We start from the raw sequence: 23735 nt of genomic DNA on the forward strand, positions 1-23735 counted from the left end.
ATGGGCTGTGCGGGGAGAATCTGGGCTCTGCCGGCTCTTTGGAGGCTGAAAGGACAGCTAGACGTCTAAGGGAGGATCTGAACACGCTACATACCTCGCCTCAGTGATTTATGCCAGAAATACTCAGGATGGAATATGTCCTAGAACAGCTAGTTTGCACTTCGCAATCTGGGGCAGGGATAAGAAGCCTGCTGACCATTCTAGAACAGTGTCTGGTTCCCAGGCTCGACCTCCTCAGTGACCCATTCGCTATGATTATCTTCATTTTGAAGATGAGGTAACTGAGGCTTGGAGTAGTGGAGTGGCTCACCTGACATCATAATTAGGAAGGAGGCAGCAAAATGGGGCCCTCACTTAGGTCAGGCCTAGTTCATTTGCTTAACCACTGATCGGAATATTCTCTATCTTCCTTCAACATCAGTTTGATCACGAAGCAAATGTCATCTGGCACTGTGATCTTCAAATGGCAATTTGCCACACTGCAGAGGACACCCTGGCTTCTCAACACAAGTCCTGCTACTCACAACATCCTCTTCATTCCCGCTGCGAGGGACTAAAGACCACCTGGGGTGGGAGGGAAGAGATTACTCACCCGCTTGTCCCATATCCGCACGTCCCCATCATGACTGGTGGCGAGGCAATTAGCATTTTTTTTATTCCATTTGACCTGTGAGGCACCCGCTGGAAAGAAAAATCAGGGGAAGAAAGCTGCTGCCGTCAACTCCTCTGGAACCAGAGTGGAGTGTGTCCAGGGGGGCTGGATAACGAGTTCTGGCTGAATGAGAACAGAACCCTTCAAGTTTCTAGGACTGCACCAGCTCCACCATTAAAGAGAAAATGAAGCCAAAAAATAAATGAATTAACACACTGGAACAGGATCAGAGGCACCTAACGGAGGAAACAATCTGACTTAGGAAAAAACTCTACAGGTTACCTCCGCACAGAAGCAGCAGGGAAACATAGTTTCTCATGAGCAGCAGTTCAACATGGCTCTGTTGGCTGGAAACTGACTACCCAGCACACAACCTGGCTCTTCATCATCCCCGACGACCAACCTGGAGCACCCACCCAGAAGAGCCTCAGCTCAACGCCTGCTCCTTCCCACTTACTTGCTCACCTCCTCGCCTATTTAGGAGGGCAATCTTGGAGAAACAAAGGTTCCTCAGCTGAAGAATAAGCCTCCATGTTGCTCAATTCTGCCCTCAGAAGGGTATGTGTACCACCCCCCTCCTACGCTCTCTTCTCCCATCAGCGGCTACACGTGGTCACTGGCCCTGCATTAGGTCAGGGAAAGGGAACGTCCCTGGCACCCTGAACTGAGTCCTTTCCCCACTCTGCCAACACAAAGAAGTAACAACAATAACAAAGGAGCTATTTAAGAGAGGAGGCATAGTGTAAAATGCCAGAGGGGTTGAGGTCTGTCGAAAACCGGGACATATCAGCACTTCTGGTGGACTCTTAAAAATAACCAAGTTGGGGTGCCTGGGTAGCTCAGTTGCTTAAGCATCCCACCCTTGATCTCAGCTCAGGTCATGATGTCGGCTCAGGTCATGATCTTACAGTTCATGAGTTCAAGCCCTGTGTCAGACTATTTGCTGACAGCGCAGAGCCTACTTGGGATTCTGTCTCTCCCTCTTTCTGCTCCTCCCCTGCTTTCTCTCACTCTTTGTCTCAAGATAAATGAAGTTTAAAAAATAAAATAACCAAGTTAATTAAGTTAAACCAGAACAACACGACAGCTCTGCTTCCCATCTCTTCTTGTCCTCGCTCAGACAACACATAGTATTTCTTCCTTTAGGGTGCTGTTTACTAATGGGGACACCATAGCGAATCCAGGGCTTTGGAAAGCAACCTGAACCACGAGGTCTAGAGTGACACCAACAGAGCAAGGACTGAGAATCTACTATGAAACTGAATTGGTGTCCAGAAATTACCTCTGCTTGGTTCTGGGGACAGTCTTTATTTGTTTGTTGTGTTTTTTGCCTGAGACACAGGACATCTTAAGTCACTGAAGAATGAATGGTGGAGACCCCTAAAGGAGGAAGGTAGTACACTACTCAGGAGACACAGTTTCTTTCTTTTTTTTTTTTTTTTTTTTGGAGACACAGTTTCTTAGCAAGAAAAGGTATCAGCTCAAGGAGAAGGTGAATAAGAAGGGTCTGTCCCATTTCCTCATGATAGAATTACTTGAAGACTTTCCCCAGTGCAGGGGTCCATCAGACCATGAAGCCTTCCAAAGGGCTCTGGGAACCGCCTAATTCAACCTGTTTTACTAGGCTCATGACAACAGAGTCAAACAGAGGTCCCAGACCACAGGTGTCCTCAGACAGAGAATACTCTTGAATACACACATGCTCTTGCTTACTCCCCACCCCAAAGGTATAAACAACGTGCTCATGGAGAGATAGGAACCATGGCCTCTGGGAAGCAATACGAACCAAGGCTGAACCTCTCAGGGAATGGTAGATCAAGCAGCTTCCAAAAATCCACAGCTTCTCATTTGCCTCTTTTCTCCTCTTTGCTACCCTGAGAAATCTTTGCTACCCTGCAAGAAAGAAAGAAGACTCCCTACCTCTATTCTTTAGAGGACTCAGAACAGAAAAGAAAGCAATCAGAAGGAGTGGGTTGAAAAAAAGAACTTTCTTTTGGGAGCTCCTCTAAAACCAACCTAACTTAGAAACCTTTAAGTAGAAGCAACAAAATCCCGGGGGAGCAACTGAGGCATTTATAGACCATTTGTGTTTTCATTCATTTGGATGTCTTCTGCAACCATGTCTGTGCCCCATCATATGTCTCAGACCATAAGGTGGCGGGGGTGGGGGTGGGGGTGGGGGTGGCCCAAATCAACAGATTTATTACGCACTTAGCACAGAGGCACAGGGGCTTGACTCCCATGCCACTTAACAAACATTTACGGAGCATCTCCTTGAGTCAGGCACAAATGCTGACCTTGGGCTACAGCACTGAAAAAAAGAGATGTGGTCCCTAACTTCACAAAACAGATAATCCACCTGCTTAATACAGGTGTGATGTTCAATGTCTTTAAATGATGAGGCATGGAGATGTGGAAGAAAAAAATATCACATAATCATTTTGGAGCAAATACCACATGTGAACTCAAATGTAACGAACAGATACAAAGGAGCAGGATTTAAGAGATAGATGATGTATGTTTTTAACAAGGGTGCCAAAATACAATACTGATGACTGACCTTCATTGCTGTGATATAACCAGTTCTGTGCCCAAATTCGACTCTCAGGAATTAGTGGGAATGCCCCACAACGGACCCAAAGCAGAATTTCAAAAACAATCCATTCCAACTGAGCAATGAAAACAGGCAGACCAGAAAGTAGTTTCAAAGTTTCAGGACATCCATATTACACGACAACATGGGGACACAATCAGCATAATCTAGATTGTGGGGAAACTGCAGGACAAACCTGATTTCTTCAATAAATGAACCTCAGGAAAAGAAAAACAAACCAAAAAAGGAGAAGGGGAAGAAACCTGCCAATCACAAAAGATGAGAATTCCATCAACCATTATAAGTATGTTCTCTATTTGGATTCTGATTTAAATAATTTGTAAAAACAAAAACAAAAAAACCAACAAAACAACAACTGAGACTATTAGGGAAATCAGAATACTGCTTAAATATTTGATATTAAAGAGCCACCATTAACATTTTTAGAGGTCTGTTCATAGTATTGTGGTTACATTTCCATAGAGGATTCTTCTCTTGTAGAAGTATTACTGACTGAAATATTTGTTGAGGAAATGATATGACACCGACATACTTCAAAATAATTCCAGAGAAGATGGGAGTGGGGGGCAGGGCAGTAGGTAGGAGTAAAGATGAAATAAGCCTGGCTAGACAGGGACAACTATGGAAGCTGGATCATGAACACAAGGCAGTTCGTTTTCTTCTACTTTTATATGCACCCAGGGGTGCCTGGGTGGCTCAGTCGGTTAAGCGTCTGACTTTGGCTCAGGTCAGGATCTCACAGCTCTTGGGTTCAAGCCCTGCGCGGGGCTCTGTGCTGACAGCTCAAAGCCTGGACCTGCTTCAGATTCTGTGTCTCCCTCTCTCTCTGCCCCACCCCCACTCGCACTCTCTCTGTCCCTCTCTCTTAAAAATAAACATTAAGGGGCGCCTGGGTGGCTCAGTCGGTTAAGCGTCCGACTTCGGCTCAGGTCGTGATCTCATGGTCCGTGAGTTAGAGCCCCGCGTCGGGTTCTGTGCTGACAGCTCAGAGCCTGGAGCCTATTTCAGATTCTGTGTCTCCCTCTCTCTGACCCTCCCCCGTTCATGCTCTGTCTCTCTCTGTCTCAAAAATAAACAAACGTTAAAAAAAATAATAAACATTAAAAAAAAGTTTTTTAATACATAAATAAAAAGTTTAAAAACAATTTCAGCTCCTGTCCTTGAATCCCGAAATAAGCTCCTGAGCGCACTCAGCAGTCCTGACTGTAACTTCCGAGAGCAGCCTAAAGCAAGCCCCTTGCCATGAGAGACTCACAGCCCCACCGGCCAGGGTGTGGGCAGGGGGCAGTCCCCGTGGGGGTGGGGGAAGTATACACTCACCTACAGCAGAGAGCGCAACGGTAGGCTTCCTTGTGTCTCTGAAACAGAAAAGTCAGAAATCAAATGCCCGATTCATAGGCCACCATCCACCTGTACTTTTCACCCTCTGCACGCATTTCTCCACTCTCCTTTCAGTGGGTACTTGGAGCTCGTAGGGAACGTGAGGGCCTTAGAAGCAAATGTAAAGTGTCTCCCTTCGGGGACAAACTTTCTCATCTGCCTCAAATGAGGCTGAGACTAAATTTCAAATCACATAGCTGCAGCCACAGAAAACGAACTATGTGATTCAGCGTGGCCGGCGTGACCCTGATCGTAGGGGTGGAGGAAGCCATAAGAAGCCCTTCCTGGCGTCATTTCTCCCAGTGGTAATGAAGGAACAGTCATGGAGGCATAACTCTGCGAGAACCTTCCCAGCAGCACTTTCAAAGGTGAAGTCAAAAGCTACTCTGATAATCACAGTTGCTAAGAGGTGGAAACCCAAGTGTCCGCTGACAGATGAGCAGATAGACAAAATGTGGTCCAGCTACACGACGGAATATTAGCCAGCCTTGTGATGGAAGGAAATCCTGTCACACGCTACAACATGGATGAACCTTGAGGTCATGGCGTTAAGTCAAGTAAGTCAGTGCCGAAAAGACAAGCACTGCATGACTCCACTCCCACTTGTCTGAAGGATCTAAAGTAGCCAAAACCATAGGAACAGAAAGTGGGAAGGTGCTTAATGAGCAGAGTGTTAGCTTGGTAAGAGAAGAAAGTTCCAGGGATCCGCTGCACAACGTGAATATATTTAACAGAACCACACACTTAAAAATGGTGAAGATGGTTTATTTCATGTTTTGGGTTTTTCAACCACAATTCAAAACAAAAACAAAACAAAAACCCTATTCCTGAATACAACGGGAGACTCCTGGAAACAGAGAGATTCCTGGGTTCACCACAAAGCCAGAGGGCAACTTCTCCACCAAATAGTAAAGTGACAGAACAGGGCACCAACCCAGGGCTAGGGGGTTCGGACGGCCAATCCGTGGCTCAGGCTTACTAATCCAGAAAGCTTGAAAAGGAATCATCTGTTCAGCATTTTTTAATCCTTAAATTATGAAAACAACGATTTCATGTAAGTGAGGAATACTCTAACCTTGCCTCCTAACTCCCTGGGGTTTTGTTTATTTAAAAGCACCTCCCTCCCATTTATTTCCCCTGGGTTTAGCGCTCCGTCCCCACTCCGGCGCTGCCGTTAGACTGATCACCACCAAGGCAGTGTCCCGGATGCAGGTGAAGTCTGCTGCGCACACCCTCTCGGACTCCCTTTCCCTGATCTGTCCACCTCTCAGTGCAAACCATCACAGAGCCACTGCCATTGGGAGCACAGCAGTCCGCTGAGGGGAGACAGGGTCCCGTCTGGGGGACTCTACAGACCAAGCCCTCTAGTTAGTCACCTCGAATTGTTATGGCAAAGGGAGCCTCGCTCTACAAAGGGAGAAGGGGGACAGACAACATGCCCGGCCCTGGGCTGGGGGCTCCTTCCCTCTTCGCCTCACGAAGGGTAACCCTGAGAGGTGGCCCTCAGCCGCCTGGGGGACTGAAGCCTCATAAAGAGCAAAGCAGATGTGTCTCATAGCATCACCTGCTATAGCAGACGTGTGTCTGTGCCCACAACTCCCCACTGTCACCTGCCACGTCAGTTAAACTTCAGCCTGACTTTCAAACGCCAGCACCTATGTTTCTCTGCCAAAGGAACTTCCCTGACTGCTGAAGCCTGTCCTGCACATCTCTGTGCCAGGCCTGAAGTGCCAGGGAAGGGAGGCCCCAGGGTGCAGCCTGCGACCAGTGACCGACAGTGGATGACGCCCCCGCTTCCTGAGCCCCCAAGGGTGGGACACCTCTGAGGAGTTCTGCACTAGCACCTAGCGGTCCCCAGCAGGAATAAGCTCCACGTGCTCATGCTGCCTCCCGCGTGGACAGCGCGCCCTCCGTGTGCAGCCTTCCCGCTCCCGTCTCTCCTCCCGCCGGTGCTTCTGTCGCCTCCTAAACAACGTCCTTGCAAGGCATCCTCATCTCGGGGTCTGCACCCAGGGGAAACCAAACTAAGACAGCTGATCTCTAAAACAAAGGTCCCAGATCATCCCACAACCCAGTGGTTTGGCCTTTTAATTGTTCTTACTTGATATCCCAAATGTAGATGTAGGTGTCCACAGAGCTGGTAACCAGGAGATCCGGCTCAAACACTGCCCAGTCCAAGTCACTGGAAACACAAGAAATAAACAGAACAACACCAAAGAGAAGAAAATTCAGAGTCCAGTTCCAAAGCGCTAGCAGATTTCATTTCTAGCGGCTTCAGAGAGTCACTGTTAACGGTCCTCCTTAACATGATATAGGCTAGAAATCTCCAAACTTCTCTGGGAATGAGTAAGACTTAACTGAGCTCTGAAGGAAGCTTTCAGGTCCTTTCCCCTGTCATCACCAGCTATTCCATCACCTGCTCCCAAAAAAGAAATGGAGGATTTCAACTTCAACCACACACATACACACACACACACACACACACACACACCCCAAAGCAAAAACATCAAGTGATTTTTGAGCTGGAATTTTCTAAACCAGATTCAACCACAAGTACCTTGAGTAAAACCAACATCTCTCAAAGCAGCGGCAAACTGTAACACTGCCATGCAGCTTTCAGGAAGGGTAGGCCTCCCTAACATAGGCCAGGGGTCTGGCCTTTCCCATAACTTCTGGGTCAGCTCCCCCACTCCTGTACTCCCTGCTGCTACTTCCCAAGATGAGTGTTCCCTACCCAGGAATAGTGACCCAAGGACAGGATGGATCAAGGAACACTCCAGAAGGCCATGGGTGGGAGGCAGCTGTGCCCCACAGCCACTGGAGAAAGAGCAAAGGGCTGCATCCTGCTGTCTGTGCTCCCACGCACTGCCAAATGTGAGCTGAGGATTCTGCCGGCATAACTGTGTCTCCCTCCCATGGCAAAAATCAGCTCTAATCCTTCACTCCAGACTGGGCTGTCCGAGGGCCTTCTGGAATCGAGGACAGCAGTTACAGGAATGCTGGTTCCTAAATACTGGTTGATCCCCAGTATGAGAGCCACCGCTTCAGTGAGCACCAAGGACCTAGCAGTCACCCGTGGCCAATGCAGCACAGAGGGTCAAGTTGTGGAAGGGGGACGGAGCTTTCATGTCACTTCCCGAGGGACTATGACAGAGCGAGACAGGCCGGGAGCTGCGGAGGCCTGGTGCCTACCTGATTACACGAGTGTGGCCTTGTAAGGTAGTGCCAACTTCCCCGCTGCCATCTTTCCACTTATAAAGGTCAACCCGTTGGTTACTCTGAAAAGAAACAAGGGGAAGAAGGCAGCCAGTCCCAAACCCGAACACACGCTCTCACCGCGATCTGCCTAGGGCTGAGAAAACGAAGCCATGCAGAAACTAACTTGCATGGCAGAGACCCTACAGACTGACTTGCTCACGGAGCCATCAGAAATGAGTACAATTAGGGGCTCCTGGGTGGCTCAGTCGGTTAAGTGTCCAACTTTGGCTTGGGTCATGATCTCACAGTTCGTGAGTTTGAGCCCCACGTCGAGTTCTGTGCTGACAGCTGAGAGCCTGAGCTGCTTCGGATTCTGTGTCTCCCTCTCTCTATACCCCTCCCCCACTCATGACCTGTCTGTCTGTCTCTCTCTCTCTCTCAAAAACAATAAAGATTTAAAAATATTTTTTTAAAAAAAGAAACAAGTACAATTAACATGTGAGCCAACCTCAGCTCAGTACATAGGACTATAAATTTCCAAACGGAAGGGCAGTGCTGTCTTCAAAGTGAATCTACCCTGAGTCATTGCAGCTGAATTGAAGCCACCGAGGTGCTACTGAGCACCTGAATGAAGAGATGCGCCACCCCCACCCCACCACCCCCACGCCTCCCCCCCACCCCGCAGGCTGCTCAAAGGACCACCTCCCAGCTCTAAGCATCACACACCCATCTCTCCAGCTGCTGTCACACTAAGGCTTTCAGCTCACTCTTCCCACTTATCAAAGGCCCAGAGTCCATCCATCACACTTTAAAAACACATAAACACAAGAAAGAAAACAGAACCACTATTAAAGGAGTATCCTAGAAGACAAAATTACAGAAGACTCCTTGAAATATGCCTATACTGAATTTCTTTTTTTATACATTTTTTTCTTAATGTTTGAAAGAGAGATGCAGAGCGAGAAGGAGACAGAGAATCCGAAGCAGAGGCTCTGTGATGAAAGCCCAAAGCCCAGTGTGGGGCTCAAACTCACATACTGTGAGATTGTGACCTGAGATGAAGTCAGATGCTTAACCGACTGAGCCACCCAGGTGTCCCTAATACTGAATTTCTTTTCTTTTCTTTTCTTTTTTAATGTTTATTCATTATATTTGACAGAGAGAGACAGAGCACGAACAGGAGATAGACAGAGAGAGAGAGAGAGAGAGAGAGAGAGGGATACACAGAATGTGAAGCAGGCTCCAGGCTCTGCCCTGTCAGCATAGAGTCCGACTTGGGATTCAAACCCACAAACCATGAGACTGTGACCTGAACTGAAGTCAGACGCCTAAACAACTGAGCCATCCAGGCATCCCTATACTGAATTTCTTAAAGGATTAGGCATAAAGACCTAGGAAAGACTAGGAAAGACTGACCAGAAAAAAACACACAGCAATAGGGAAAGGAGGAAAGAAAAAGCTACATTTCACTGAAAGAAACAACAAGCCAGCAAAATATCTAAATATCATGAGCTTATGAAACACACCAAAAGTGAATAAAGACTACAACAGACTGATTACTAATACACAGGCTATCTAATAATTTCTGAACTGATATACAGATGCAGATCTATTAATATCTACATATTACTAGACTGATTTTCGTTTTAGCTCAGAGATGGACAGATGTATAAAGTTCAAAGGTGTTTATCCAGAAATGCCAGTTTCCAATTCTAAATAGGTAAGGTTTCTGGTCAAAGGTTAGAATTCAAAACAGCTTCCAATGGGAACAGGAGTAAAAAGAAAAGTCCCCTCATATTATAATAATATCCCCTGTCATTTCCAGAGGGTCTGCTAACACCAGTCTATGTACTAGGAATCTTTTTTTTAATACACAGATTCTGTTTTTATTCATTTTTTTCAGTTATTTACTTTAAAGAGAGAGAAAAAAGCGTGAGTGGGGGAGAGGGGCAGAGAGAGGAGGAGAGGGGAGAGAGAGAGAGAAGGAGAGATTCTTAAACAGGCTCCATACTCAGCAGAGCCTGACATGGGGCTCGATCCCACCACCCTGGGACCACGATGTAAGCCAAAATCAAGAGTCAGACACTCAACCAACGGAGCCATCAGGCGCCCAACGTACTAGGAATCTTCAGAGACCCGCCCTCCGTTCTGTCACACAACACTGCACGCTGGCTATCATCACCCACGTTACAGGTGAGGCAGCTGAGGCTCAGAAAGTTGGGAGAGTACAAAAGATAAAACAGGAGTGTCAAAACTAGGACTTGACCTCAGATGTGCCTAACTCCAAAGCTTTTTCTCCTGAAAAAGGCTCTCTCCCAACCAAGAACAACAAAAGAAAAAAAAAATCCATAAATTGAACTTTATCAAAATCAACAAAGGACATTATAAAGTGAAAGACAATCTACAGAATTAGAGACATACTTGCAAATCATATCTCCGATAAGAATCTAGTATCAAGAATATAGAAAGAACTCTGGCAACTCAGCAGCAGAAAGACATACAACCCAATTCCAAGATAAGTAAAGGATGTGCATAGATATCTCTCCAAAAAAGACACACAAATTGCCCACAGGGACATGAAGAGATGCTCAACATCATTAGTCATTAGGGAAATGCAAATCAAAACCACAGTAAGATACCACTTTCTCCCACTAGGATGGCTATGCTTTAAAAATTAAAAAAAAAAAAAACGACAAATAGAAAAACACTAATTTGGGGGACAATGTGGAGAAACTGGAGCACTGCTGGTAGGACTATAAAACGACTCAGCTACCGTAGAAAAGTCTAACGGTTCCTCAAAAAGTTAAACACAGACTTACCATAGGACCCTGCAATTCCACTCCAAAGTATATACCCAAAACAATTGAAAACAAGTACTCAAAAAACTACATTTACACACACGTCCACTTCCACCTTATTCACAAGAGCCAGCCTAAATGTCCATCAGTGAATGAACGATTAAACAAAACGTGTTATAGCCATACAATGGAATACTACTGAGCCATAAAAAGGAGTAAAGCACAGATACATGGCACAGCATAGTTAAGAAAGCAGACACAAAAGATCACATATTGTATGTTTCCATTTATATGAAATATCCAGAACACAAAGACAGAACACAGACTGGTGGCTGTCAGGGGCCGTGGGGAGGGGGCACAGGGAGAAACCGCTTCATGGGAGGGGTAAAATTTTACTCTGGAGGGATGAAAATGTTTGGGAACCAGAGAGGGGCAGTGGCTGTGTAACATGTGAATGTAAATGACATTACATTGTCTACTTTAAAAAAAATTTTTTTTAATGTTTATTTATTTTTGAGAGAGAAAGAGAGAGAGAGAGACAGAGCTCGAGAGAGGGAGACACAGAATCTGAAGCCGGCTCCAGGCTCCGAGCTGTCAGCACAGAGCCGGATGTGGGGCTCGAACTCATGAACCACAAGATCATGATCTGAGCCGAAGTCAGCCGCGTAACCAACTGAGCCACCCAGGCGCCCCTACATTGTCTACTTTAAAAAGACTGTCAAAAAAAAAAAAAAAAGCTATCTCACCATTTGTAAACAAATGCAATGTTAATCCACATGGGCCAAGTATTGACCAGTTAGCCTAAACCAGTCGTTCCCAATCAGGGGCTATTTTGCTTCCCAGGGACATTTAATAACGTCTAGAGAAATTTTCGGTTGTCATGGTGACGGGGATGGCGAAGATGCTACTGGCATTTGGTAGGTAGGGGCCAGGGATGCTGCTTCATCTCTTACAATGCACAGGACAGACCCTGCCGCAAAGAATTATGTGGCCTGGGAGGTCAGTAGCTCCAAGGTCTAGGATCCCGGGACCCAATGATCAGGGGCTGAGGATGAGAGGGGAGTGGAAGTTGTAAGGCATAAGCCAACAAAAAGAGCATTCTTCTAATTCACAGGAAAGGGGTCGGGAATGGGAAAGCAGTAGACTGGCCCTATCTTCTCCTTCAGAACAGCCCCCCCACATCAGTTCGACCGCAGATGTCCATGGTGAGAGTCAGACGTTCAGATTCTTTGTTTGTTTAGAGAGAGAGCAGAAGCAGGGTAGGGGCAGAGAGGGGGAGAGAGAGAGGATCCCAGGCAAGCTCCAGGCTGTCAGCGCAAAGTCCGACACAGGGCTTGAACCCATGAACCGTGAGATCATGACCTGAGATCGAGAGTCAGACACTCATCCGACTGAGCCACCCAGGTGCCCCAGACAGTCAGATGCTATTTTGGAAATGAGGGGAAGAGCGGCTTTTTGTTCCTTCTAAAGCTGACAGCGTTGCTCGTCTTTCTTTTCCTCAGGTGCTTCCCTCTCACAGACTGTCATTTCTGATAAGAACAGACGCAGACAGCACTGTGAATGCTTGCATCCCTTGGATGATAAGCAGGGTTCTTTAAATACTGTTCTTCCAGCCCAGTGCAAAGGAGCCAAAGGTTTAGATCTCTAATTGTTCTAAGAGAGTAGAATGCTGGTGTAGAATCTGACGAAATACCAGAGGTGATCTAGCCTAGATCTTTCTTTCAGTCACGAATCCCTTGGAAAACCTAATAAAATGCATGCATCTTTTCCTGGAAGAATTCACACAGAAACAGGCACATAAAATCTCAGGGGGTTAGCCGATCTAATGAATCCCAATCAAGAAAGAATCCCTTCCTGGGGCGCCTGGGTGGCTCAGACAGTTAAGCACCTGACTCTTGATTTCAGCTCAGGTGACGATCTCACAAGCCACTGTGTTGGGCTCCGTGATGATAATGCTCTCTTCCCCTCTCTCTTTCTCTCAAAATAAATAAATAAACTTTAAGAAAAAGAAAGAATCCCTTCCTTTGAGCGAAAGCATGTGTGGAGTCTTCTGATCCCTCTGAAAACAGTGAAGGTCAGAGTCATGTCCAGTTACATTCCTGCCGGTGAAAACAGGATCTTATCACACACAGAAATGGAGGCATCTATTCATTTCCCTTTAAAATCTGTATCTTCAGAAACACAAGATCTGACACCGATGGGATCAGCAGTTCCGTTCATATATAGATATACGCCATATGTGTATGTATACATATATGTCTTTAATTTGCCTCTCTCTTCCTTTTAGAACCATCCACACTTCTTTTCTGCCTGAGAAATGAGAGTTATATTCTCTTCTCTCCATAGAACATAGACCTACCAGCCCCAGCTCACACTTTTAACAGCCTTTTCCCGTACTCCTTAAATGGCTCACCGAAGCTGCAAAATAGTGCGCAAAGCTGTCATGAGGATTCCACTGCACAGCTCCGATGTCCCACTTGCTCTGGCGAGAGATCTTTCGGTGACCTTCGAAAGGGGCATCTAGATTAACGATGTATAAGAATCGGCGGCTAGGAAAACAACATCAACATGATGACAATACAACAGCATTAGCATTAAGACAGAAAAGCACATTTGGAATTACATATGGTTTGCAAAGAGTGCTCAAAAAATCCCCAGGTTTATATGACGTTTATCTACTCTGAAAGGCATACAAGGGACAGGAGGAATTCAAGGTGACAGTTAAGCAAGTGGAAGCCACGTCCCTGCGAGAGCCTGTCTCCAGAGATGGTCTTCCCGACTGGATCCTTGGGAGTCTGACATCTTCCCGCCAGCTTCAGCTCCAAGCCCACTTCGCTCCAGCCTTTCCCAACTGCTCAGCTAGGGGTAGTTCCAGTTCCCACACAACTCCCACCGCGCTGTTTGCAGTGCGACAGCAGCACTGATCTCTGTAGTACAACTACCCATGGTAAGGCTCTGGTCCTGAACCAACCGAGTGGAGCACGGACCAAGTCTCCAGTGTCTGTATGTCCCTCCTCACCAGGCATAGTGCTTGGCATTCAGTAAATGTGTGTTAAACCTATCACTTATCACTTTGCCAAACATCCTGGAGAAAATCTCAAATTCCCTTGCAAGTTGACTACCTGGGAAAGGCAACTAAATCAAGTCTATTGGGAGGGAAATAATAACCAATAAAATGATAATGAAAATAACACATTAAGGGCTGATAATGTTCACGGTGCCAATCCGTATAAAGGATCTGAAAACAGGAATGTCCTGTGTTCCGCCTATTTTCCCTTTGTTTTAAGGGAAAAATCATTGTGTGAATCAACATCTCAGCAGCCATTAATCAGCTGTTGTTAGAGAGCACTTCAAGCCCCAGAGCATCCATGAGGACAGGTGGGCTCAATGGTGAAGAAAAAGATTAACAGTCCCTGCTCAGAAGAGATGGGAAATGCAAGTTAACACGGCCTGTAAAACTCTAGCAGAAACCCCAGAAGAGAAGGTTAGGGGAGAAGAAAGCAAGCACAGGTAAGACAAATTCACAGAACTTTCAGAACTGCTGGTGCAGAACAAAGATCTAGCATCTCTGACCTACTCTGAAGGAATCACTTGATTCTGGAGCAGGCAGGCTGGCATCTTCCTCTCAGCAAGAAAAACGGGAAAGCATGACAAATGGGGAAAGGCTGAGAGCGATACACATGGGGTGCCATCAACAGGGGGGCCCAGAGACGTTACAGAGCAAGTGCAGAGCAGCAGAAGAAAAGTAGGCACTTCAGGATAAACATACCTGACATATCTTCTTTCTCCCCTGAAGACCCACGAAAGTCAGAGTAAAAACGTACAACACAGAAACCCACAAAGAAAATGAGAGAGGAAATGAAAAGCGGATGGACAAATGGTGATCGATCTAAAGAAGGCAAACACCAAAGTGCCTGCAGAGGGGAAGTGGATGAGAGGCGAGCTGATTCACGTTGCAGAACCGAGGCCGGCTCGGGAGCTGGAGGCTTCAGCCTGCACACAAGGGAAGAGAGGCCTAGAGAACCAAAAGCGGAACAGAACAGGAACTGTTTGAAAGAGGACTAAGGAGAGCGGTTTACACACACCCCACAGAGCCACCTCTCCTTCACCCGGCTGGGGGGTGGGGGTGATGTGCTTCAGACAAACTACTTCAGAGGAGCCCAGGCCTGGGACAAACGGCAGAGCAGTGTGGGAATATGAGGAGCTGTGCTCAAAACAGGGCAGGAAGTGGAATGCGAGACTCTCAGGCCTCTTCCCCTACAGCTGATCTGTATAGTCTTCGCGCAGTGACAAAAGGATTCTTCTCAGGGGAAAATGACCAGCCCAAGAAAAGAACAAAAGCAAATAAGTAACACAGAACCCAGGAGATAGTGACATCTGGGCACCCTCCAAAAAAAGGGTCTGGTTCCCAGACGACCTCCTTCCAAAGAAGCCCACCGTCACACATGTAAACTGATCACTCTTTGACAGTAACAGAGAGCCAGGTGAGTATCGGTCACCAGAGGAAACCTGAAAGACAGGGACCAATGCAATCAAAAGAAAAAAAAGGAAATGGGTAGTGCCGAGACAAGAAGAAACCTAGAATTAATATTGTCAGAGAGGTAAAAGAAGACGAGGTAAAGAACAGAGAACAGGAAAGAGCTCCTGGAAATGAAAAGCACAGCTGAAATAAAGAAATCTGATAGAAGAGTAGAAAGTTAAAGCTGAAGGGAACTGTCAGAATGCAAAACAAAAAGGACCAACAGAGAATCCACGTAGGATATCCAACACGGACGAACAGCTTCAGAAAGAAGGAGCGCAGGAAATAGAGGGGGGAAATTACCAAAGACACAATGCAGGAAAACTTCTCCAAACTAGAAGACACAGACCTTCCAGATTGAAAGGGCCTTCCCACAGGGCTAAAAATTACTCTGGGTCTTAATCTGAATGGGGATCACATGGGTGTATATATTTGTAAATTTACTCAAGCGGTTAACTCAAGTACATTCTTTACTGTACATATTTTCAAGTTCAGTATAAGAAAACAAAATGGTGAACCTTCAAGATTATGTTGAAAAATAAAACAGGTATGTATGTACCCAAGAACACACCAAAACAGGAATGCTTGCCTGGTTTCCAGTGACATAATCCCATTCCCTCCTTGGATGCTACAAATGGCAATGCCCACATGAGTGAATACAGAGAAGTCTAACATTTGAGACATAGTTATTCCTTAGCACTTGAGTATTTTGTTTAGTGTTTATTTACTTTTGAGAGAGAGGGAGAAAACGCAAGCAGGGAAGGGCAGAGAGAGAAGGGGGCAGAGGATCTGAAGTAGGCCCTGTGCTGACAGTAGAGAGCCCAATGCGGGGCTCAAACCCATGAACCATGAGATTACGACCTGAGCCGAAGCTGGATGCTTAACCAACTGAGCTACCTAGGTGCCCAGCACTTGAGTATTTTGTGGGTTGTTAATATGACTACATGATGTCAAGTGTATGTCTATTTGTTTAGATAAAACAAGTAATGATGTTTAAAACAAAAAAAAAAAGAGGGGACCCTCTAAGTGCCCAGCACAATGAATGAAAAAAAGACACACGCCAAAGCAGTCATGGTGAAGATTTCACACACCTGGAGATAAAAGGAACGCCGGAGACAAAGACAGCATTTTAAAGCTTCCAAAGAGAAAAAATAGGCCACATACGAAGTCCAGAATCAGAATGGTATAGGAACTCTCAAAATTACTCTGAGAAAAGAACCCCAAATACTGATTCAACACAACAATTGTTATATAACTATACTGGAAGGAGAGGGAAGTCAGGGACTCACAGAGCAAAGTAAAAGTGCTAAATCCTCATCTACTTTAAAAAGTCAATTGGTAATATCTGGACAAATCAAGATAACAGAATATTTGTGTATTATTTGGAAAAATGGAGGCAACCCCAGAGAAACAGCTAAAAGAGTCTCAAGGAGTTGCTTCTATTGAGTGGGATCAGGATTGGGGAAAAGCTGAGCTAGGATTCTGCTGTCTGACAATATAGTGTTTGTAATGCTACCTGACTTTGTCAACTATGTTTAGGTATTTCCTTGATTCAAAAAAAAAAAAAAGGTTTAAAAACGGAGTAGGAAATGAATAATATATCCCCAAAACCACTGGCTTGCCACTTTAAATGGGTAAATTGCATGGTCTGTGAATTGTATCTCAATAAAGCTTTTTTTTTTTTAAGTGAGTGCAGAGGGGGCAGTAAAGAAACATATCAATTTTTCCTTATCTATGCATCCAGTGTGACTCAAAAAAATGGATTTGATAACTCTCTGGGGATGGGGGTCAAAGAGAAGAGGGAAACTTACTTCCCAATGTAGAGCCTTTTGAATTATTTAAATGTTTGCTATGCTTTTTTTAAGGTAAATTAAAATACGATTTCAAAATAAAATAATGAAACAAACTAGTTCGTTATTTAGAAGTGAGTTCATAAACAAGTAAGTTAAAGAAAACACTGCAGACGTAGAGAGGTAGTGAGTATGAAAGGGGAGGGGACTCTGACCATTAAATGGCATTATACTGGTACAATGACAAAGTGACCAGCAAATGCTAGGATGGCCCTTAGTTGCCAGAATGTTAAAAATGTTGGGCTGGAAAACACTAGAGAAATCATGTAGTTCTAGTTCTTCATAATGAAATCAAAGTCCTTCACGAGCAAACCAAAGTCCAGGGAGGCCAACTGGACAAATGTCCAGGGGCTCATCATGAATGGCATTGCCAAACCAGAACCCAGATCCCCTTGAACCTGTGAGACCACACCAGACAGCACCCTTCTGCAGAGTCTGTGCAATAAACAGAAAATTGCAATTCCAAGACCAAACTACCAGTCACGCAAATTTCAAAGGAATTTTATTGCTTGCATATTAGGGCGGAGACAAAAATAAACTGCAAGTGATCCCTGTTAAGTACCCCTGAGGTCACTAGGATAGCGGAACTAAACCCTATGACCACAATCCTTAAGGATAAAGAGTATTTTCCAATTTCCCAGAAACCTCTCAATTTGCGATTTGTCCCCAGAAATTGCAGCAGAGCTCACTTACCCGGAGAGCACAGCATGCTGCCCCAGACAGTCCACGGACATTGCAGTCGCCTGTGAGAGAGAACACAGGGTCAGTTCTGCCAGCAAAGCCAGCTCGGGTTGGGGAAGACAGGTGGGTAGCCTCATCTAGGGCTTCCTCTTCCCATGGCCCAGGTAAGTCCCCCGCTGGCAGGTATTATTAGTTCTCTACAGTGGATGCTTTCACTCCCTTCTAATCCTCAACCAGATCTCATACTCACCTTCCTTAATAGGGCAGTTGCTATCTGTTCCCTGACACCAGGATTATATACAAGCAAGCTGGTGTGTTCTAAATTGTGGAGACATCATCTTAGAATTCGGAGAACCTAACTACCTTGGAGCTAACAGAGCTACTCAGAGCCCCTTCCAAGCAAAACCTAACCTGGGACATCACACACACATACACACAAACACACCTACCCCACCCCACCCGTCACCCCCATGCCTTTCCAAAGGGCATGGACTTCTCCTCCAAGCTAAATGGGAAGTGGTAATAGTCAAACACCACCCGTGCTGAATCCACGGTCACGTTATTGAGATGCTCAGTTGCCATTTAATCTGAGATTTCTGGCACATTCTAATGATTTCCATTTCCCAGGTCTCCCAGTTCCTAGGGAGCACCATCTTTTCAGGACCACACTGAATCAAATGAATTTGCATTCAGGTTGAAGCATGAGGCTGACTTAAATCATGGCAGTTACAGCCCTAAATTCTCTTATTTGGACCAGTCCAAATTCTCCTGCATTCTCAAGACATTAGTGCTCCCTCTTATACACCGTCAAGAAATATGTCATAGGTAATGTTGGGGACAAGAAACCAGGGCGCTCTCACTGGAGGCTAAAAAGTGGTTGTTATGCATCCTTCATCCCACTAGAGTCGTGAGCAGAGAAAAGTCCAGCTGGAAAGGCAGGCAGTGAAATGAGATGCGACTTCCACACTCTTCTGAACAATTTATAGATTAAAAGTATGAAAGCAGGCAAGATGGCACCTCCAACCAGGGGTGGTACGATCCTTCCAGGAGGTGTGTGGTAGGCAGAATCCTAAGGTGGCCCCAACATTCTGGTCCCTTGCTGTACACATTCTCCCCGTTATTCAAATATGAACCTAGGTGCTGCTGTGAAGGGATTTAGCAGATGTGGTTAAGGTCCCAAATCAGTCAACCTTAAGAGACCTCAAACAACCCAAATGTCCATCAGTAGGTGAATGGATAAACAAAACATGGCACACACATACGACGGCATACGTACTATCGTGTGGATGAACCTTGAAAATACTATGCTAAGTGAAAGAAGCCAAGCACAAAAGAATACTGCATGATTCCACTTATGAGGTACCTATATAGGTAAATTCATAAAAAGGGCAAGTAGAAAAGAAGTGGAAGGGGACAGGGAGTGGGGAATGGGGAGTTACTGTTCAGTGAGTACATTCTGTTTGAGGGCTGGGGGGAGAGAGAGAAACCTAATCACGTCAGCCCTGTAAATCTAGGTCTAGAAGTCGGAAACAGAGGCACTCAGAGATTCTAAGGACGAGGCATTTATGTGAAGAAGACTGCTGCTGGCTGTGGAGGTGGGACCAATGGCAAGTCCCTGAAAGTGGCCTGTAGGAGCTGAGTGTCCCCTAAATAACAACCAGCAAGAAAACAGAGACTTCAGTAAAAAATGTTTAAAAAGGGGCGCCTGGGAGGTGTAATCGGTTGAGCATCCGACTTCGGCTCGGGCCATGATCTCGGTGTTGACGAGTTCGAGCCCCACGTCAGGCTCTGTGCTGACAGCTCAGAGCCTGGAACCTGCTTCGGATTCTGTGTGTGCCCCTCCCCTGCTCATGCTCTGTCTCAAAAATAAATAAACATCAAAAATTTTTTTTTTAATTTTCTTAAAAGAAGCGCCTGGCTCTGGCTCAGTTGGTAGAGCATGTGACTCTTGATCCTGGGGTCATGAGTTAAACCCCCATGTTGGGTGTAGAACTTACTTAAAAATGAAAGAAGGGGCACCTGGGTGGCTCAGTCTGTTAAGCATCCAACTCTTGATTTCGGTTCAGGCCATGATCTCATGATCTCATGCTTTGTGGGATCAAGCCCCATGTAGGGCTCTGTGCTGGCAGCGCTGAGCCTCCTTGGGATATTCTCTCTCTCTCTCTCTCTCTCTCAAAATCAATAATAAACTTTAAAAAAAAAAATGAAAGAGAAGAGAACCCCTTGAGATGATGGTGAGCTAGAAGGAACTTCCTCCACTCCTTCCAGAATGACAATTATGACAATGAGCATGTGATCCTCTCCTCTTCTCCGAGACCCTGAGAGAGCCAGCATCCAGGTGGGAAGACACCAGAAATTATGCAAGAAGAAGTGAGTGTCATTACCCAGGAGCTGGGGAAGAGGTCTCTCCCACCTCCTCCTCAGCCCCCACCTTCCTCCGCTAGTCCCCCAACCTGTGCCAATTGTAGTTTCATGCAATAAAAAGGCCAAACTTCTTATTCCATAAAACATGAAGGACAAAACTCAAAATTTGAAAAAAGAAGGAAAAGAAAACAGAGACCTCAGTCCTATAACCCCAAGAAGCTGAATTCTGCCAACAACCTGAATGGGTCTCTTAGCAGATTCTTCCTCAGGCCACTGAGCCTCCAGATGAGAACACAGCCAGCTGCCTCGTGGATTTCAGCTTAGGGGACTAAACCGAGAAACCAGCCACGCGGCGCCTGGGATTCTGACAGACAGAACTATGAGCTAATCAGTAGGTACTGTTTCAAGCTGCTTAGTTTGTGGTACAGTGATAACAAAGAGTGACCCAGTAACAATAATTAATCATCATCATCATAAAGTCATGCCCTTTGACTCAAAAATTCCACCTCCAGAATCCATCCAAAACACAGGAAAACTTCTATGCACAGAGTTGCTCGTTTCATGTTATCTACAAGTAAATTATGCATATTTACATAAGGGAGTATCCTGAAAGTGTTTAAAAATGACACGGAAAAATACAGGAGCCAAAAACTGCAAACAGAGTATCATAACTCACCATATCACCTCATCAGAGGAAGTTATTATTTAAAAGGAAGACAAAAAACACTAACTGAGGTTTCCCTACTCCTACCTCAGAAAAAAGGGGCCAACATCATCATGTTCGTAGCAGCACATTAAGGACGGTCATGCTGGGCTGTCAGGAGAATGCAAAGAGGGAAAGCAGAAAAGAGAAGATCCCCTAACCAGGGTAGAAGCTGGTGCTCTGTGGGGGACAAGAGTCCCCGGAAGGCCTCCTCACCTCAGGGCACCAGGCAGAGACTGGCTGGGAGATGCTGAGTCTGGGCATCAGGGGGTTAAGAACCACAGCAACCCCGTGATCCTGCTGCAAGAGAGGAAGGGAGCCCCAGTGATGGCTAGGAGAGAATTCCCTGCGGGAGAATTCCCCCGCAGCCTGCAGGAAAGAGAGATTAAAGACTTAGAGGAGTAAAGTAGTATTTTATACCTACTATGAACTGAAATTTAAATCAGCTACTTATGCCTTAAAAAACACTGAAGAACATATATCAGAATGTTTCAATGGCAGTTGTTCCCACAGGGTTTTTGTCTTACTCCTCTACAGGAGCCTACGTTTTTGTACTACTTACATATTTACATGACTTTATAATTAAAAAAAAAAAAAACAAAACTTTTTCTCAAAGGCATCCCAAGCCTCTTCTGTTTCCACGCTTCCGTCCTAGCCTCAGTCCTCAACGCCTGCGGCCTGGCGGACACAACCTCAGACAGTGTGCCTTCCCCACTCCTCTGTTCCACCCGACACGGAACTTCTGAAAGCGGAGTTCAGACTACATCGCTCCACTGCTCCAAAACCTTCCTTGGTTTTCTACTGAAGACTGAAGACAATCAAGTGGAAATCTTCCAAACTGGATGCTTCCAGAACTTTTTAGTCTGACCTTCCTTCTCTACTTGCCCAGGCCACACCCATTCAAAGCTCTCACCTTTCTCCAAGGTCAGCGATGCTCCCAATTCTAAAGAGATGCTTAAGCTCCTCTTCCCATCCGGAAGGTCCTTCTCGCCTGCTCTGCTGTTGAAATTCTACTCATCTTTTAAGTTTCAAGACATACGTCCCCTAAGAACCTCACCCAGAGTCTGCCATAGGGATTCCACCCTCTCCCAAAGCACCTTCTCTGCCCCCGTCACAGGGCTTGCTGTCACTTGCCATGTGGTAGCGGCTGCTGCACACGTTTATCTTCTCCCACTAATTGGGGAGCCCCCAGAAGGCAGGGCCCATCTTCTTTCTCCCAGAGCACCCAGCGAGGTGCTTTGTACATGCAGGTGCTCTGTGAACATCTTCTGTTTGGAAGATAGGTCAGAACCAGGTCAAAATCTGGGTCCTTCCTTTCCAAAATGTGCCAAGGCACTCCTTGACATCTCAAAGAATTTTTTCAGTAGCTCCCCTTGGTTAATTTATCATCCATGAATTTATCCACATCTGTAAAGTTCCTTCACTTCTTTAATGCCTTCCAGAATAATAAACTTTAGTAGTTTGCTGTCTGCTCTGTGAAACCTTCAACAAGAATAGAAGCATTTGACGAACCAAATGTGTGCACCTTACTCACACTTTATAATGTAAAATTCCAATCATATCTTCTCTCAGCCTTTGTTTTTAAGGTACTAAAAAGTCCTCTCCTGACTGCAGGAAAACAAACTTACTGCTCAGAACTGCTCCCTGTCAAAAGAGGTTATCTTTAGGAGCACCTGGGTGGCTGGGTCAGTTAAGCATCCAACTTTGGCTCAGATCATGATCTCACGGTTCACGGGTTCGAGGCCCGCGTAGGGCTCTGTGCTGACAGCTCAGAACCTGGAGCCTGCTTCAGATTCTGTGTCTTCCTCTCTCTCTCTCTCTCTCTCTCTGCCCCTCCCCCACTCGTACTCTCCCTCTCTCTAAAAAATAAACATTAAAAAAAAAAAGAGAGAGAGACCTTTAAACATAAGAGAATAAAGTTTTTAATAGCCCTTGTTCTTCCAATTGCAGGATGGGAGCTTTTGTGACACACTTCAGGAGTCGTATGACCTTTCTGAAATAACACAACCATGGCGCTGACAGTGGCACTTGATTCTTGTTGGCCTGGAAAATATGTAATTAATAATTTGGAAAAAGCTGGCTAACTGAAGGCTACTAGAAAGATATCAACTCCAAGAGACTGTGTAGGCCTCTGTACACGAATGGATGCTGCTCTCGTTTAAAAAGCCATTTCTGCATGAAGCCAGCTGTGTTTGTAAGCGCTTGATTTCACCAAACCAAGGAAACTGACCACAGTTTATAAAAAGGAAGAAAGACTCTACATGGCATTTCTGCATGTGTAAAATGGAAATCATCTGGCATAGCAGAAAGGGTGTGCACGGGCTTTGGGGTCAGAACTGGATTAAAAACTGTCTTTTACCACTTCTCAAGTGTACAATAGAAAACGATCCAGCAAAGGTTGTCACAGACCTCTGGTGTTGTTGAAATTAGCAGATACTTTTTATTAGCTATTTTAGTTGATTTCATGGCAGTATCAGAACTAATGATCACTCTCTCCTTAAGACCTGTGGCTTCCGTAACATGACTCTCTCCTGGGACCTAACTCTGGACGTCCCTTTCTAGTCTGTTCCTAATCAATCCATTTCTCCCCATCTCTGCCTCAGCTCAGGCCTGTGTCGGTCCTCACCTGGAAAGAGACACCCATCTCCCACCAGCCCAGCTCCACCCTCAGGGCTGGTGCTGGGTCCCACAGCTCGCAGGATGAAGGACAACACCCTTAGCATGACATTAAAGATCACTTAAGACCTCTCTCTGGCTCACTTCTACAGTCCATCTTAGGCCTCTCACCTTCCAACCCCGTCCCAACATTCCCGCCATGATGAATTTGTTATCATGAATTCCCTCCAGCCCTCCAAATCCAAGCAAGCACCACCCTCTCACCTCCGGACCCTCACATCAGCCGCTTCCTCCGCCTGGGTGACCCTGCTCTCCATGCTTCACCTGGCCAATGCCTTCTTGTCCTTCAGGATTCAGTTC

The 23735-nt window shown here is 45.8% G+C and overlaps 1 protein-coding gene across 7 annotated transcripts in view; it reads right to left on the reverse strand.

Annotated features, from left to right (window-relative positions):
• WDR59 (WD repeat domain 59) overlaps positions 1 to 23735 on the reverse strand; it is an 85849-nt gene that overhangs the window by 50484 nt on the left and 11630 nt on the right. For 5 of the 7 annotated variants that reach the window (XM_043599679.1, XM_043599678.1, XM_043599683.1 and 2 more), the window contains exons 2-7: positions 17705 to 17754; positions 13056 to 13191; positions 7839 to 7924; positions 6748 to 6828; positions 4587 to 4624; positions 593 to 681 (exon numbers count right to left, since the gene is read on the reverse strand). In XM_043599679.1, coding sequence (XP_043455614.1) covers positions 593 to 681; positions 4587 to 4624; positions 6748 to 6828; positions 7839 to 7924; positions 13056 to 13191; positions 17705 to 17754 — 480 coding nt within the window. The remainder of the gene's footprint in view (positions 1 to 592; positions 682 to 4586; positions 4625 to 6747; positions 6829 to 7838; positions 7925 to 13055; positions 13192 to 17704; positions 17755 to 23735) is intronic. The other 2 variants (XM_043599682.1, XM_043599681.1) reach the window with 2 other exon arrangements.

This window comes from Prionailurus bengalensis, chromosome E2 (assembly GCF_016509475.1).
Source record: "Prionailurus bengalensis isolate Pbe53 chromosome E2, Fcat_Pben_1.1_paternal_pri, whole genome shotgun sequence".
Classification (NCBI taxonomy): Eukaryota; Metazoa; Chordata; class Mammalia; order Carnivora; family Felidae; genus Prionailurus; species Prionailurus bengalensis.